This window comes from Chiloscyllium plagiosum, unplaced genomic scaffold, assembly GCF_037043375.1.
Source record: "Chiloscyllium plagiosum isolate Xiang-an unplaced genomic scaffold, Cpla_swu_hap1 HiC_scaffold_21, whole genome shotgun sequence".
In the NCBI taxonomy this organism is placed as follows: Eukaryota; Metazoa; Chordata; class Chondrichthyes; order Orectolobiformes; family Hemiscylliidae; genus Chiloscyllium; species Chiloscyllium plagiosum.
The window spans coordinates 33,348,549-33,362,296 of NW_028270159.1; the positions used below are offsets into that span (position 1 = coordinate 33,348,549).

The following is a 13,748-nucleotide window of genomic DNA, read 5'->3' on the forward strand; positions in this document are numbered from 1 at the left end:
TTCTTAATGACACCAAGGCGAGAGATGGTGTGAGCAGCTGTGATGCCAGCAAACTTGGGACTATCAATCTCATTGAAATATTTATGCATGTCAAACTAGTAAGTCAAAAGTATGTAATAACACTCTCACTATTAACTCTCAATTAGCAAAATAACTGTTTACTGTTGGATCATGCTAGGTCTTAAACTAAAGATAAAATAACTTAAAGAGAAAGTTTTTAAAAATAAAAATGGGAACGTTTGTATCACAAATAGAACATTGGCTTCTCAGGGCCAGCAAGGCAGCTTAACAGTAAGTATGATTTTAATACATCAGTAAAATCCCAGTTACAACTCAACAAACAATGCATTATTTTTTCAAGAGGTTTAACAGTGAGACTATGCAGATGATTCTAAATTCTCATCAATTCAATGATTTGTGATTGGGGTCCCTGGATTTAGTCAGCCTTGTAGGTTAAAAACAATGACCGCAGATGCTGGAAACCAGAGTCTAGATTAGAGTGATACTGGAGAAGCACAGCAGTTCAGGCAGCATCCGAGGAGCAGTAAAATCAACGTTTTGGACAAAAGCCCTTCGTCAGGAATACAGGCCTTAGTCACCCTTGTGGGAAACATCTGGGGTGCGGGGAATCCCAATGGTATTGTCTCATCTGGCCTTTCATGAGATTTGAGATCTGATTGGCAGGAGTCCTGCCAGCCAATCAGAGACCAGCAGCTCTCCATTACGTGTCAGCACTACAAAGAGTGGTGACAGCTGCACAACACTGGAGGCCCAGGATTGTTGTGGGAACCCAGGCCAAAGGTAAATGAGAGTGGACTAGGACCTCAAGTTGGATGATGCAAGAGGTGGGGCAGGGTTGGTAGCAGAAAGGGCTGGGGGTCAGTTTTTCGTAGCCCACCTTCCCCATGCCTGATTCCTCAGTCAGGTACAGGGAGCCTTACAACTGGTCTCCTGGAGGTCTGACATAATTTACTCAGGTGGCCTAGAGGATTGGGAAAGTCATGCTGATGCTGTTTAATATCTGAGTCACCATTGCATTGTAGTTTGCTTGGAAATATTTGTGTCATTAATGAGCCCCATAGTCACCAGCTGAGAATCCTGTATTAGCCCCTTCCACTCTCCAACATAATTTGGGAAGGCTTTACTGCCAAGGAGAGACTGACATAAAGCTTTGCCATGATTTGAGTTCTGCTGGCCTTTCTGTCCACAATGGGCTGTACTGAAAAACCTGAGGCAAAAATAACAACGCCGTACCATTTGTTTTTAAAGCAACGTACGTTAATAATTGAATAAAAGTGGCAACTAATAATCATTCATGTCTTTGAAAGCTCATTGTTTAACATTTTAAATTTTAGATAATTCATTTTCTCTTTGTCAATATTTGTTTGTAAGCAACAATGTGATGGCCATCTTATTTTTGTCTTTTGGACTTAAATGTTTCTGTCAGTGATCTGCTTTCAAAAGCAAATTCTGACAATCCAAAATCCAGATTTAGTTTACAAAGACTACATATGATCCAACAGGAGAGATTTATGAATTGCTATTTCTCTTTATTTGGCGGATTTTTAACAAATGGGGTGCTGCTGCTGAATATTGTAAATAAAATGCTTAGTTTCAGGCAAAAGGATACAGTTTGTGAAAACTGAAAGAAAGTAACTTAATTCTTGCTGATACCAAAGCAAATGTAATTTGCTGATTTTAAAAGGGACATTTGTCTTTGAGCCAAAATAATATCTGTAGACCATATGGTGAATTTCCAATCTTCAAACTTTGGTCATCACTGGGATTTTGTCTCATCAAAGCTCCTTTTAAGTAATTCTATCTTAGTTACTTTCAGCACATAATGAAAAATAGCAGTCATAGAGAGTTATAGAGTCATACAGCACGGAAACAGACCCTTCAAATGCTTGTTATATCAACCACTGCACCAAGTAGTCAGAATTTTCACATTTTCTTTCAAATCCTTCTTTTTTCTGCATTGAGTTTGGTTTGAATCACATATGGCAATGAATTACATTGTTTTTTAAGTAGAGACTTAGAGTACTTAGATGGTTAATTAATGGTTGATTTTATGGAAGGCTTTATATCATCCTTAGTCTACACATAAAAATGTCCTGCTTCTCTTGAAGAGTAGCTCTTCCACTAATGAATTACTGCAACCAAAAATATCTTTTTCATGGAAATTTTGAAAATTTGGGTTCTATTGAAATGGCTTCAGAAAGATGCAACTTCAGTCTTTTGAATATGCATGTTGCAACTGCAAATTGCTGAAGTTGACTTTGTAGTCCTTGAGCAATGTAAAGTTTGTACTCAGACATACAGTCTACATTCAAACTTAGTGATGATTTAGAGTAATTTGGCAAGGCCTTCCCTTATCTAATGCAGTTTACTTAATATTTTAAGTGCTTCTTAAATACACCTTTGTTAGAGCCTTTGAATATCTCTATGAATGTATGTATCGACTGCACTGAAAGATTTAAAACTTTAGGTCGTATTCCAATTGGTACTCTACCCCAAGTGAGATCTCCTGCCTTAAAATAGTTATGTTGATTAAAACAGAGCCTTGGGTTAATGTATGGAATGATAATAGTTTATAGCTGTTTGTCAAAATATATATAAAACTGCTCACGCAGCAGAGGGAAAAAAATCTCAAGTTTAAAATGTAATTGGAAACTTTTTTGCATATTGACTTTTTTGTCACCTTCATAATTTGAATTATGTTTTCATTTCCAGGTTTTCACTCACTCTTATTGATACATTAGATACGCTAGTTGTAAGTATTGTAACTTGTGATTTCAAGAGGGTGGAGGGGTTATTAAGAAAAGTGGGTTTCTCTATTTTTATCCGATCATGTTAGAAATGAGTGGGCTGCTGGTTTATTTGAGTTCAGTGTAAACAAATAGCCAAATCTATAAATTAATGTTGACGCAGAATGCACAAATTTTAGACATGAAGCACATTTTTGTGGTGAGTTTTATCTAACCTCAACTTGATAGAACTTGTACCGCTAGATGATAAACTAGGAATATAAATCTGTGTTCTTTTGAAGATCTTCACAATTATCCTTTCTTTAATTTCAGGAAGAAATTGTGGGAGAAACAACATGATTTATTGCAATAAATCCTTTCTTAACATTTCTCACGGGTGTATTTAGATTAAACCTCGGAATAATTCAATTGTGCAGAATAAATCTATAAATAAATGGATGCATTTATTATGTGTCCTTGGAAAAATTGTTACCTTAAATTCCAAGGTCCCCTTCCATGCTGAACCTCATGTTGAACTCTATGAATGGAAGCTCGGTGTTCCACTTCATTTCTGGGGGAAATGAACAGTGTTTAGGAAGAGAATAGTCTTAATTTTGTGATAACTTCCCTTTTTCTTTGCTGTCCAGCTATATTGCAGTCAAAAGAGCAGCTGACCCACTTTCAGGCCTCAATTTGTGCAATTATTTCTCCCAGTTGGATAGCAATAGTAACTATAGATGACCACCTATCTAATTTGTATTTTCTATTTTTATCCCTACAAGTCCTGACTGAGTCTTATTTTGCCATATTACTTTGCCCAAGTTGTCATTTCAGTTCTTAAACTGAATAAAATACTATTATATTCTACTTCAAAGGTACTAAACAAACTAGATGAGTTTGAAGATGCAGTGCGAAAAGTAATACTACATGTCCAATTCGATAATGACGTTGTAGTCTCAGTGTTTGAAACAAACATCCGTGTATTAGGGTGAGTAAAGCTCTGTGTAGATTACGGTGTCTTTCTGAATTTGCAGAACTAGGCAGTCGCAGCATTGGAACAAATTACTTGATCTTGTGCCATATTTAATTTAGTCCATTTTTCAGCTTCTTTTTGTAAGACTACATGGAAACTGAACATTGCCACAGAGTGCTCAGAAATAATCGGTGTGTGGGTTTCCAATCTTAGCATTGGGAGGGAGAAAAAAATTGTGAACAGATCATTTTAAACTGTTAATACTCACCTTTTTAGCCAGATCAAAGTGAGTGTTATCTGGAATCTGTGAATACACTACCTCTCACTTTGTGTTTCAACTTTTCAAAAAGGATGGGAGAAAAATCTTGCAGTCTGTTGATTTAATTGGAATGGAGAAATATAACCTTCAACAGCAATTTTCTGAATTACTGAATAACAGTCCTTGCAGAATGCCAGTGCAACTTTTTTTTAACTGGAATCAAATGGTTATTTGACAAGGCACATTGATGCCCTTTCATGGTACGTTGTATAAAGTATTACAATGTGGTTTCACAATATTTGACTTGACAGTTCCTACTTCCAGTAAATTTCTGGTTGAGCAAACATTGCGAGAGAATTGGTGCCATAATGGTAATGTCACTGGACTAGTGATCCAAAGACTTGGGTTCAAGTTACGCTGTGGCAGTTGGTGGAATTAAAATTTAGCATTCTGGAATTGAGGTCTGTCTGAGTAATCCAAGTAATAGTCATAATGATTTTATCATGTATTGTCATGAAAATGACAATTGGTTCACTGTCCTTTTGAGCACCTTCTAAAATGCCTAGTAAGCCACTAACAAAATCTTTGTTTTTCCAATAATGCCAACATTCTTTTAGAGTTAAAGCAGAGAAATTATTCAACAAACTTGCTTCTGTAATATAGGTGGATGGCATTGTTTGTTTTCATAATATTTTTGTGATTCATGTCTTTGTTTTAAATTTGCATCTCTCTAGTCTGTAAATTTGGGTTTTGCACTGCATACCAACTAATAATCGTTCACTTTTATAAATGGGAGGGGGAGAATCACAAGATGGTGAGCATGGCAATGGAAAATCCTGGCTGTAGAATTCAAACATAATTAAGTAGGACATGTCCCAGAGGTCACAATGAAGTGTACTCACAACTGCTAGTTTAAAAATTAGTTAGTATTATGGGACTTTTTAAAGGAAGCTGTGGTTCTGCTCAGTATGGCTGGAAATGTTATTGAACAAGAACTCATTTATTATAATACTACAACTCTATTTCTATGATACTTGTTATTAAGAATATTTATTTTTGCTGCAGTGGGTTGTTAGGAGGTCATGTGATGGCAACCATGTTGAAGAACCATGGGTCCAAGATTCGTTGGTATAAAGATGAGCTTCTATATATGGCTAGAGACATAGGATATCGACTCCTGCCTGCTTTTAACACTACCAGTGGTCTACCGTATCCAAGAGTAAGTACATAGGAATTAGGACAATAATGATCTTGGAGTGAGAGTTTCAATCTTAATATATTGTTAAATAAAAACTCCCAAATGTAACTACAATGAATTTTAGTCATGATGTGTACCAAAGCTCGTAAAGCAAAAAGTACGACAAAGCAAGTTGTCTTACTTTTCATTGTCTGTATCCTTTGACAAACTGAATTATAGTAGTCCACTGATATCACTGTAAATACATTTATACAGTACTTCTAAACTATTTGTGGAGCAGCAGTTATAAAGGTTATTGAGAAGTTTCAAAGCTTTTATTTTATTGTAGGTAAATCTGAAGTATGGAATCTTGAGCCCTCTGTCCCGAACGGGCACAGAGTCAGACACTTGTACAGCCTGTGCTGGAACCATGATTCTGGAATTTGCAGCTCTCAGTCGCCTGACGGGTGAAACTATTTTTGAGGTAAAGCAAAATTTAAATTTTTGTTTTAAATTTGCATTGAATGATCTTCAAATTATGTTTGGAATTGTTTTTTTTTCTCCCACTCTCCAAACTAACCCCCAAAATCATCATTGGACCATGAGGGGAGAGACAGAAAGCTAGAAACTATTGCCCACCTCGCCTGACGTGTCATCTGGGAAAATTGCTGGAATCCATTATCCATAGCAGGATATTCTGAAAAATATAGTGTGATTGGGTTGAGTGAACATGGCGTTGTATTTGCTTAATTTATGGAAGTCTTTTGCAGAGGTAACTAGCAAGGTGGATAAAGGGAACCTGTAAGTGTTTTGCAGTTGAATATCCAAAATGCTTTTGGTAATCAAAGCTTACTGCACAGAATGGTGGATAATCACTGAGCATATTCACGTAAAGCTGCAGATTTTCTTTATCAGAACAGGAATAAAAGAAAACAAATAAAGCTATCTAAATATGGAAGACAATTTGAATGAGCTTATAACACATGAATTCAAACTTTCAGCCTACCTCCTGACTAAGGTTCAGAAAACATTGTACGCCAATCTTAATTCTTTAGAATTCTACTAAGTCCTTCCAGGATCTTTCCATTGGATTATGGAGACAATTCATTGAGTACTTTCCAAGTCTGCTGGCATGGGCTTCTCACAAATCTGAGATCTTAAACATTTTTCAGTTCAAAGAACCTGCAAATTTTTATCCAACTCTCTGGTTTGGAAGTTTCAAAAGCAGAACCATTCTCTGGACTATCTTGATCTCCTCCAAGGGGAGAAATTAAACAGATATCTGAACTCAAGCCTGGTGTTCCCTGAACTGGTACAAAAAATGTTGCTTCAATCCTAGATTCTGCTAAACTCTAAACAAAGCTAATGGCCTTCAATGCTTACCCTATCTGTCATAAACCCGACACTATAAATATCTTTCAATTAACCCACGGAGGCTTACAGTATTCTACCAGAAGGTAACCACTTGATTGAAATAAAGCCCTCAGATTTTCAGAGGAAGCATCCATAGTGGGCAGCACGGTGGCAGAGTGGTTAGCACTGCTGCCTCACAGCGCCACAGACCCGGGTTCAATTCCCACCTCAGGCAACTGTGTGGAGTTTGCACATTCTCCCCGTGTCTGCGTGGGTTTCCTCCGGGCGCTCCGGTTTCCTCCCACAATCCAAAGATGTGCAGGTTAGGTGAATTGGCCATGCTAAATTGCCCGTAGTGTTAGGTGAAGGGGTAAATGTAAGGGAATGGGTCTGGGTGGGTTGCGCTTCGGCGGGTCGGTGTGGACTTGTTGGGCCGAAGGGCCTGTTTCCACACTAAGTAATCTCATCTAAATTGCTGCTGCTGTGCAGAGCTTGCTGAAACCTCATCTTGAGTATTGAATATAGTTTGGTTTCATTATTTGCAAAGAAAAATTGTATTGGAAGCAATTAAAAGAGGGTTAATATAATTGATTTGATTTCTACCCATTGGAGTTTAGAAGAATGACAGATGACTTTATTGAAACATGTAAGAACCTGAGAATACTTTATACGGTGGATAAGTGAGAAATGGTTACTCTTGGGGGTGGAGGCATGGGGGTTGGAGTTGCTGGGGAAGAACAGAGCTGAGAGAGGGGAAGGTCTCCTTTTTTGGAGAAAGATGAGATTTTGTCTTCCTTGTGGGTTGTCACAATGTGAAATTCTTTTCCCCAACAAGCAGTGAAGACTGCATCATTAATTTATTCAATACAGATTTTGACGTTTTAATAAACAAGAGAGTCAAAGCTATGAGCAGCTGAAACTGGGTACAGACACTTGAAACTTGTCTGTTTGCATTTTCACCTGCTTCATCAATGACCTACCCTCCATATAAGTTCAGAAGTAGGGATGTTCACTGATTGTGCATTATTCAACACCATTCGTGACTCCTTAGATAGTGAAGCAGTCCATGTTCAAATACAAGATCTGGACACTGTCCAGACTTTGGGTGATTCGCACCACACAAATGCCAGGAATTGCCATCTCCAATAAGAGACTATCTAACCACTGCCCCCTGATATGCAATGGCATTACTGTCACTGAATCCTCTAATATCAACATCCTTACCATGGATGAGAAACTGAACTGGTACTTGTAGTTTAAATACAGTGGCTGCAAGAACAGGTTAGAGGCTAGGATTAACTCACCTCCAGACTCTCCAAAGTCTATCCACCATCTACAAAGCGCAAGTCAGGAGTGTGATGGAATGCTCACCACTTGCCTGCATGGGTGCAACTCCAACAACACTCAAGAAACGTAACACTATCCAGGAGAGAGCCTGCTTAATTGGCACCACGTGCAATGGCCTCTGCTACTGCTGCTGAGTAGAAGCATCGTGTGTTGTCCACAAGACACACTGCAGAAATTCACCCAAGATCCTTAGACAGTATCTTCCAACTCCACAACTGCTTCCACCTGGGAGGACAAAGTAGCAAATACATGAGAACAATTTCCATCCTAACCCCAGCTATACCTCTGGAGTGGGAAGTGGGTTAGGCAAGGGCTGGGAGCTGATAATTGACAGCCTAATGCCTCCAGCTGTCTGTAGGGAGCTGGGGACAGATTAGCTGCCTGGAGACTGCCTCCTGATGTCAGTATGGAGAGCCTACATTCTTGCCTGGATGTAACTGTTGACTTTCCTTGAGAGGAGGTTTGCTCCACACCACCCTTAATGGATGATGGTGGCCTTGTAGCAAAAGCCATTTTAGTTGTCTAAAGTTTTGAAAAGGTTGAAGGGACATTATTTCTGTTTTGAAGCCTGCTGCTTTCAGGCTGGAAATCCTGTGATTGGCCTTCCAGCTTAGAGAACCTTCCTTTCTTCAGGACTGGGGGTGCATATGGGGGGAGCTGCAGATAAAGGGGGTAGCCAGGGCAGTTTAGTGAAGTAGGGATAGGTGAAGTCAGGTAGAGGGTACGACCTGGTTGGTGAATGGGAGGAATGAATCGGGTAGGTGGCAGGGAGCAGTGGAAGGGAGGGGCAGAGAAGGGAGTCAGAGGATGGGAAGGGAGGTTATTTGATATTGGAGAACTCAATGTTGAGTCCTTTGGGCTGTAGGCTGCCCAGGCGGAAGATGAGGTGTTGCTCTTCCAATTTGTGCTGTGGTTTGTTGTGGCAATGGAGGAAGCCAAGGATGGTCGTGTTGGAAAGGAGTGGTTAGGGGAATTGAAATGGGCGGTGGCTGGGAGGTCAGGTAGGCCCCACGCCCAGCTGTTCCCTAAGTTTACGTTTGGTCTCCCCAATGTAGAGAAGACCACATAGGCAGGACCTGATGCAGTAAACTAGTTTGGCAGAGAGGCAGGTGAACCTCTGTTTCACCTGGAAAGACTGTTTGGAGCCCTAGATGCTAGTGAGGGGGGTGGTGTACCGGCAGGTTTTGCATCTTTTCCAGTACAGGGAAAGGTACCTGGGGGTTTGGAGGCATCGGTGGGGAGAGTGGTGCAAACCCAAGATTGTCTAAAGGAATGGTCCTTGTGGGAGGCAGAGAGGAGTGGGGAGGGGCAGATATTCTTGGTGATGGGATCTAGTTGGAGTTGGCGGAAGTGTTTAAGGATGATGTGTTTGATGCGGAGACTGGTGGAGTGGTAGGTGAGGACAAGGGAGTCTCTGTCTTTATTCCATTGGGGGAGTTTAGAGTAGTGGAACGAGGAATGGAGGTGGTACAGCGGAGGGCTGTCTGGATGACATAGTGAGGAAAAGCACGTTGTTCAAAATAGGTGGACATACAGGATGCTCGCAGTGGAATGTCTCCTTGTCTGAGCAGATCCGGTGGAGGCGGAAGAATTGGGAGAATGGGATGGACATCTTGTAGGATATTGGGTGGGAGGAGGTGTAGTCTATGTAGTTATGGGATTCTGTAGGTTTGTAGTAAACGTCTGTCTGGAGACTGTCACCGGAGATGGAAATGGTGAGGTCAAGAAAGAAGAAGGAGGTGTCTGAAATGGACCAAGTGAATTTGAGGGCAGGGTGGAAGTTGTGGGTGAATTCAATGAACTGCTCCAGTTCAGTCTGGGTGCATGATGCTGTACCAGTGCAGTCATTGATGTCTCGGCAGAAGTGTTGGGGTACAGTGCCTGTGTGGGCACTGAAGGGGAACAAAGATGCAGGCATAGCTGGATCCCAACTGGGTGCCCACGGCGACCTCCTTGATTTGGAGGAAATGGGAGGAGTTAAAAAGTTATTGAGGGTGAGGACTAGTTTGACGAGGTGGAGGAGGTTACTGAGAGGGGGGGAACTGGATGGGTCTGTTGGAGAAGAAGTGGAGAGCTTGGAGGCCATCCTTGAGGTATGGACGTGTATAAGGACTGCACGTCCATTGTGAAGATAAAGCGCTGGGGACCAGGGAGTTGTAAGTGGCTGAAGAGATGGAGGGCATGGTTGGTATCACTGATGTAAATGGGTAGTGCACGAACTGTGGGGGGCGAGAATGGAGTCGAGGTAAGACGAGATGAGCTCGGTGGGGCAGGAGCATGCCGAGACGATATGTTGGCCGGGTAGTTGGGCTTGTGGGTCTTGGGAAGCAAGTAGAAGCGTGCAGTACACAGCTGGGGTCTATGAGTTTGGAGGGGAGATCACTGGAGGCAATCAGGCCATGGGCCCAAGCCGACCTATCGTCTCGGCATGCTCCTGCCCCACTGAACCCCCCTCGTCCTACTTCAACTCCATCCTCTTCCCCTTAGTTCAGGCACCTCCCACCTACATCTGTAATACCAACCACACCCTCCATCTCTTCAGCAACTTCCAGTTGAGGCAGAACTTCAGCTGCCTCTCTTCCAACCTAATTTGCTGCATCACGTGCTCCCAATGTTGTCTTCTCTACATCGGGGAGACCAAACATAAACTTAAGGAACAGTTCACCAAGCAATTGGAGCTGGGCCCGCGGGGCTGACCAGACCTCCCAGTCACCACCCACTTCAATTCCCCTAACCACTCCCATTCCAACATGACCATCCTTGGCCTCCTCCATTGCCACAATGAACCACACTGCAAGTTGGAGGAACAGCACCTCCTCTTCCACGTGGGCAACCTACAGCACGGAGGACTCAACTTTGAGTTCTCCAATTTTAAATAATCTCCCTTCCTAACCCCTGACTCCCTTCCCAGCCCCTCCTCATCCCTTTCACTGCTCCCTACCACCTACAGAATTCATTCCTCCCATTGACCAATCAGGTCGTAACCTCTACCTGTCTTCACCTATCCCTGCTTCACTACCCTGCTCTGGCCACCCCGCTTTATCTGAAGTTTCCCCCATACCCACCCCCAATCCGGAAGAAGGGTTACACTCAAAACGTTGACTTCTCTACCTCCTGTTGCTGCTTGGATTGCTGTGTTCTTCCAGCCTCCTGCTTGTCTATTTTGGATTCCAGCATTTGCAGGTTTTTTTTCTCTCTAGAGAACCTTCCTGTCATTCCCAATTGGACAGAGAGTCTTTGCTTTGTTCAGCAATTATTTAGGTTCTCCAGGGAGAACAGAATTTAAAGTCTAAATTGAACATGCTGCCTTTGTTTGGATGTTAGAAGATTATGATGATGTGACCCCATTGGAATATCTAGTTTGATTTATGGTGGTATCTTTTCATTATACCAGTCTCTGTTTGGTACACCTAGGGCAGATTTTGAAATTTTAGATGTATTAGTTTGTATCCTGTATTAAGTCAATATTTTTCATTTTACACATTTAAATAACAAATTGTCTAACATGTATGTTTGAAAATAATTGGATTTGTGCAAGAGCTAGTTATACATTTTTTAACACTTATTTTCTATTTCATGATTCATGGCAAATTATTTTTTATCCTGTAGGAATATGCACGGAGAGCAATGGATTTTCTATGGGAGAAAAGACAGAGAAGCAGTGATCTTGTGGGGACAGTGATCAACATCCACAATGGTGACTGGATCAGGCGGGGTGAGCATAGCACCTTTATCTAATATGTCTCAAAGTTACTGATGCAAATTGCACTTAAATTCTTCAGCACTGTGTAAACCTCATGGAAATGTGGAGTGCATACTTGCAGTACACAAGTACTCAAATCCATACACCTTTCAACCCTTTCTATTTTTCAAATATTACATTTCTGTAACCTGTTCTCCAACCTGTCCCTGACTCTTCAAGTTTACCTGAGTGTTAGTAGACACCAACCAAAAATATCTGGACTTGCTGTAATAAGTTCTGCAGCCTCGTATCCGTTTAATTTCCTCCCTGGCTTTAAGGATTTAAATATGACAGAAATGTACCATAGTTAATTGCAGTCCTTTAGATGGACATCCCTGGTAATGTGTAGCAGTACAGGATAAATTAAAGACCTGTATAATAAAGGGTTCTCCAGGTAAGAGTGATCATAACATGATATGATTTCATATTCATTTTACAGGGAGAAAATGTGGGCCTGTAACTATGTTTTAAACTTGGCAGTTACAAGATTGGTCAAACTGGACTAGGTTTAATGGTTAGAAAAGTTAAAGGCTCAGAGAAGCAGTGGTAAAGATTTGAAGAGATATATTTTGTTATTGTTAAGAATGTATTTAATTGAATAAAACTCTAATGGAATAACACACGACTCATGACTAAGCAAAGAACCTAAGGTTGGCATCATATTAAAAGAAAATACGTACAATGTTGGAAAGATTGAGAAACAAGTGAAGGATGTCAAAACAATTTTAAAAAAGATGAAATTAGAGTAGGAGAGAAAATTAGCAAGAAATATGAAACCAATAATAAAAGCTTTCATGAGAATATAAGAAGGAAAAGACGAGCTAAAGTGAGCATCAGCTCCCTCAGGATGAAACTGAAAAAATTATAACATGAAAAGAGGAAACAGCAGAGGGTATGAACAAAAAGAGAAAAGTATCCCAAGAGCAGTAGAAAATAAGCATAAAAAGAGGAGGAATTGAATGATCACTAGAGAAATTGTACAAAAAACCTGATGGATAGGGCTTCCAGTGCAACACCACCAGGTCGCACATCTCATATGTGGTCTTATAAGTTGTGGCTGCAGAGATGGTTGAGGCATTGGTTGCAAACTTCCAAAATGACCTAGATTCTGGGAAAGTTCCAATACATTGGCAAACTGCATACAGAGTTTGTCTGTCCATGAATAGAAGTGAGAAAGCAGGAAACTATAGGGCAGTTAACCTAATGCCCGTCATTGAGAAATTGATAGATTCCATTATTAAAGAGGTGGCAGCAGGCCACTTCAAGAACTATAATACAAAGCAAGCAGTATTGACATGGTTTTGTGAATGGGAAGTCCTGAACAAAGAGACCTTGGAGTGCAGGTTCATAGTTCCTTGAAAGTGGAGTTGCAGGTAGATAGTATAGTGAAGAGGGCATTTGGTATGCTTTCCTTTATTGGTCAGAGTATTGAGTACAGGAGTTGGGAGGTCATGTTGCGGCTGTACAGGACATTGGTTAGGCCACTGTTCGAATATTGCATGCAATTCTGTTCCCTTTCCTATCGGAAAGATGTTGTGAAACTTGAAAGGGTTCAGAAAAGATTTACAAGAATGTTGCCAAGGTTGGAGGATTTGAGCTATAGGGAGAGACTGAACAGGCTGGGGCTGTTTTCCCTGGACTGTCGGAGGCTGAGGGGTGATCTCTTAGAGGTTTACAAAATTATGAGGGACATGGATAGGGTAAATAGGCAAAGTCTTTTCCCTGGGGTTGGGGAGTCCAGAACTAGAGGGCATAGGTTTAGGGTGAGAGGGGAAAGATAAGAGACCTGAGGGGCAACGTTTTCACGCAGAGGGTGGTACATGTATGGAATGAGCTGCCAGAGGATGTGGTGGAGGCTGGTACAATTGCAACATTTTAAGAAGCATTTGGATGGGTATATGAATAGGAAGGGTTTGGAGGGATATGGGTCGGCATGGATGGGTTGGACCGAAGGGTCTGTTTCCATGCTGTACATCTCTATGACTCTGTGATAAGCTTGACACATAGAGAGGAACTAGTAGACACGGCTTGAACTTTCTTAAAGATACAGAGTCAATAGCTTGGGTAAAATAGCAACAGAACCCTGTTTCTGGAAGTCCTATCCCCAAACCCAGCAGCTGCCATTTTTACTGAGAGGAAATGAGTCCAGC

General features: G+C 41.1%; 1 protein-coding gene across 2 annotated transcripts in view; it reads left to right on the plus strand.

The window, feature by feature from the left end:
- The window catches only part of LOC122564781 (ER degradation-enhancing alpha-mannosidase-like protein 3), a 68,350-nt gene that overhangs the window by 13,963 nt on the left and 40,639 nt on the right, over positions 1-13,748 (plus strand). Inside the window, exons 4-8 of one of the 2 annotated variants that reach the window (XM_043719997.2) lie at positions 2,734-2,773; positions 3,623-3,735; positions 5,045-5,198; positions 5,506-5,640; positions 11,466-11,571. In XM_043719997.2, the coding sequence (XP_043575932.2) occupies positions 2,734-2,773; positions 3,623-3,735; positions 5,045-5,198; positions 5,506-5,640; positions 11,466-11,571 (548 nt within the window). The remainder of the gene's footprint in view (positions 1-2,733; positions 2,774-3,622; positions 3,736-5,044; positions 5,199-5,505; positions 5,641-11,465; positions 11,572-13,748) is intronic. The other variant, XM_043719998.2, reaches the window with a different exon arrangement.